Source organism: Sapajus apella, unplaced genomic scaffold (genome assembly GCF_009761245.1).
Source record: "Sapajus apella isolate SASKATOON/1434 unplaced genomic scaffold, GSC_monkey_1.0 scaffold3211, whole genome shotgun sequence".
NCBI classification, from domain to species: Eukaryota; Metazoa; Chordata; class Mammalia; order Primates; family Cebidae; genus Sapajus; species Sapajus apella.
The window spans coordinates 1-3,835 of record NW_022440137.1 but is presented as its reverse complement, the minus strand read 5'-3'; the positions used below and the strand labels follow the sequence as shown (position 1 = coordinate 3,835).

The following is a 3,835-nucleotide window of genomic DNA, read 5'->3' as shown; positions in this document are numbered from 1 at the left end:
CAGAGAGACAGCATAGAGACAGCATTGAGATAGCATAGAGACAGCATTGAGACAGCATAGAGACAGCATTGAGAAAGCAAACTTCATCACACTTAGGACTTTCCATCATCAAAAGACATCATTAAGAAAGTGAACTGGCTGAGTGCGGTGGCTCATGCCTGTAATCCCAGTACTTTGGGAGGCCGAGGTGGGCAGATCACTTAAGGTCAGGAGTTCGAGACCAGTTTGGACAACATGGCAAAACCTTGTTTCTACGACAAATAAAACAAAAATTAGCTGGGTGTAGTGGTGGGCGCCTGTAATCCTAGCTACTCGGGAGGCTGAGGCAGAAGAATCGCTTGGACCGTGAGGCGAAAATTACATTGAGCCAAGATCATGCCATTGCACTCCAGCCTGGGTGACAAGAGTGAGACGCCATCTCAGCAACCACAACAATAACAACAAAAAGACTGATCCAGTGAAGGGCTGGCTGCCTTGCGGACCAGGAACGCTCACAGCTTGTGAGAGTAAACATCAGGCCAACGAAACCACACCGGAAATCTGTTTGGAGCATCTACTAAAGCTACACATATGCCTACTCCACAACCCAATCATTCCACTCCTCGGTATTGTGCCTTCCAGCAATGCTCATAGCAGCCTTATTCACAGTAGCTCCAAACTGGAAGCAGCCCAAATGCTTATCGGCAGGATTCTAGGTAAACAGCCTGCAGTGCAGCCAGGCAGCAGAAGGGCACTGAGCAATGAGCAAAGATGATTCACCGGTGCATGCAGCGGCACAGCGGGGCTCAAAACAGCAGGCTAGGCCCGGTGCAGCGGCTCACACCTGTAATCCCAGCACTTCCGGAGGCCGAGACGGGTGGATCACCTGAGGTCAGGAGTTGGAGAACAGCCTGGGCAACCTGGTGAAACCCCATCTCTACCAAAATACAAAAATTAGCCAGGAGTGGTGGCATGCACCTGGAATCCCAGCTACTTTGGAGGCTGAGGCAGGGGAATCGCTTGGGCCTGGGAGGCAGAGGTTGCACTGAGCCGAGATTGCACCACTGTACTCCAGCCTGGGTGACAGAGCAAGACACTGTCTCAGGGGAAAAAACAAAACAAAACAGCAGGCAGAGGGAAAGAGACCAGACATGCAGGACAAGTCCCTTTACATGAACTTCAGGGACTGGCAGAACAATCTAGAATCAGTCACTGACTGGGAGCCTTCTGGGGTTAAGAACGCCTTCTGTCTTGATCTGGGTGGAGGTTGTATGAGCGCATCAAACTGTGCACTTAAGATTTGCACACGTCCTAGGGTGCAAATGCCTTGAGATGTACATTTAAGAAAAAACCAGGGCTGGACTGCACGGTGCCCACCCGCCCACTGTCGCTTTGCCCCACGCTGCAGGGCCTGTGTCATGGGTCTAGGTGGTCCCCAGGCCTGGTGCCCCAGAAGATCTTACCTCGGCGTCAATGATTTCCTTCGCCTCCCTCTTATCCGTAATGACTTCCTGGAAGGTGACCTTGTTGAACTCCATCACCAGGCAGAGGAACGGGGAGGAGATCTGTGGGGCAGGAGGCCCTTTAGCCGGCTGCCAGGGGCCGCCTAGGCCCTGGTACTACTGCGGGCTCGCCTGTTCCGGGGTCTCCCTGCGCTGGGCTGCCATCCTTCTGCAGTGGCTGTGGGAGCACTGCCCACTGGAGGGGGCTACAAGCCCCTCCTGCCCCACCTCCGGCTCCCTCGCTCTCCTCTTCCCATTCCCAGGCCCCCGCTCCACGCCATGCTCCATCCACACCAAGCTACTTGGGCCTTCCTGAAAGCTGCACTTGGCCCTGGCCATGGCACACGTGGACCCCTCTGCCTGGACCCCTGCCCACCCCCTTCATGGGGATAATGGCTCACACTTAAGCCCAGGCCCATTTCCTCCGCGGAGCCTGCCCTGCCCAGAGCCCCAGCAGGCCGGGTCAGGGCCCCCAATTCTGTGCTCCCTCCTATAGGGAAATACCCTCTTGGCTTCTCTGCACTCTCCTTGAGAGCATTAGGGGGTGCTCAGAGAATATTTGGGAGTGCCTGCAGTGAAGTCCCCTCCCCAACACCCAGCTGGAGTGGAGGGAGCGTGTGAGGGTCCTCTCCTGCTGGGACCCAGAATTGTTGGCCCCAGGCGGGAACACCAGTGTGGACCTCTCATTCAGGCTGGCGCCCGGCAGGAGGCTTCTCAGCCTCTCTTTACCTCCAGCACCCCTTGTGCCTGCTCCGCCTCCTGCTGTCTGCCTCAGTCCCATTGGAAGTGACTGGAAAGCTCCTGGCTCTTTGTAAAGACAAGAAGTCATACCGCCTATGGCACCCAGCTGCCAGACCTGGGTCTCAGTCCCCACTCAGTTTACCAGCTGTGTGGCCTTGGAGAGCTTGTGAACCAGAGCCCTAGGGCCTATCAGGAGCCCAGGGACAGTACTGCCTGCCCTGCAGCCCTCCCAGCACGTGATGACGGATGTGGCACTGTCAGCCAGCTGCCCAGGGGGCAGGAGTAAGGGGCACCCAGACCCAGCACCACCTGGGAGTCGGGTGGCTGTGGAGAGGGGTCTACTCGCTCCTCCCATGGAAGTAAAATCTCTGTCATCAGAGGCACAGGCTCACCGGGACGAGCTTGGTGGCTGCGTGCAGAGCCCAGGGGTCGGGCCCACCTGTCCTGGCCCTCTGGCTTGGCCACGTACTAGCTGGGTAACCTGGAGCAGCTCGTATCTGTTAGCCTCTGTTTCTTCTTCTGTGAAATGGATTAAGAACCCCTCCTAACGAGGAGGCTGTTGAGGCTCCTTTGAAACTATGCACAGAAAGCCCCAGCATGAAACCTGGCCCCAGTGAGCCTTAGGTCAGAGGTGGCTGCGTTTAGAGTCACTGCCATTGCCACACGAGCTGTTCCGACGCTGGCGGGTGGGCGTGCTCTGGGCTCAGTTCGCTTGGTCCCTCAGCCTGCTGCATGGTGGCTGAGCCCGTAGGTGTCAGCTCTGACCCACCTCGCTATTCCACGTGACGAACAGCTCCTGGTACACAGAGATGTGGGCGTGCCGCAGTTTCAGCAGTGGCATCAGCTGCCAGGATAGAGCAGAGGAAAGAGCGAAGTCTGCACCTCTCCATGCCTGTCTCAGCTCTTGCTTCTCTGTCATACATCCCAACCAACATGCGAGCCTCGGGCTCTGAGCCGGGCGGGGGAGCGGGCACAGGGAGGCTGTGCAGCCTGGTGCCTAGAAGCCAGGCAGGCAGTGTGGGCTGTCTCCAGCATGTGCTGGCTCTGCTCGGTGACTGGACCTCAGACTGTCATCTGAAAATGGGGGTCCCAGTGGAATCTGCCTCATGGGGATGCCACGGGGACTGAGTGAGCTGCAGCAGGCAGTGCCAGGAAGGTGTGGATCAGCCATAGCTGGGGCTGGCTTGAGGAGGTGGTGCAGCCACAGGGAGGTGGGCACACAGAGAGGTCCCACTGCCCTTGCCTCGGCGGAAAGTGCTTTGAAACATGCCCAAATAGGAGTAGACGGGGCTGCGTTAGAGACATGGAGCCAGACAGAGAACCACTAGCGGTGGAAGGCTGGGTGTGAAAGCAGGTGGCCTGGCGGGCCATGGAAGGGAATCAGCAACGTGAAAAGCCATGGTGGAGTGGGGCTCTGGCCGGGCCCCCCATGCTCTTTCTTCCCCTTTGTTACCGAGTAGCCTGGGCCCACAACAGTGCTTCGGTCACTCTATAGACCCAATAATGTTTACTGGCCAAGCTCCAGAGCCACCAACTCCAGAAGACAAACAAGTGACCATGAGATAGGAGTGGATACCGTCAAGCTCATGGGAAGTTCAAGAAACACACAGAAA

At 57.1% G+C, this 3,835-nt stretch overlaps 1 protein-coding gene across 1 annotated transcript in view; it reads right to left on the bottom strand.

Moving 5' to 3' along the window:
- The window catches only part of LOC116547451 (serine/threonine kinase-like domain-containing protein STKLD1), a 6,289-nt gene extending 3,148 nt beyond the window's left edge, over positions 1-3,141 (bottom strand). Inside the window, exons 1-2 of the mRNA XM_032273405.1 lie at positions 2,992-3,141; positions 1,443-1,544 (exon numbers count right to left, since the gene is read on the bottom strand). Coding sequence (XP_032129296.1) covers positions 1,443-1,544; positions 2,992-3,141 — 252 coding nt within the window. The remainder of the gene's footprint in view (positions 1-1,442; positions 1,545-2,991) is intronic.
- Positions 3,142-3,835: the final 694 nt, after the last annotated feature.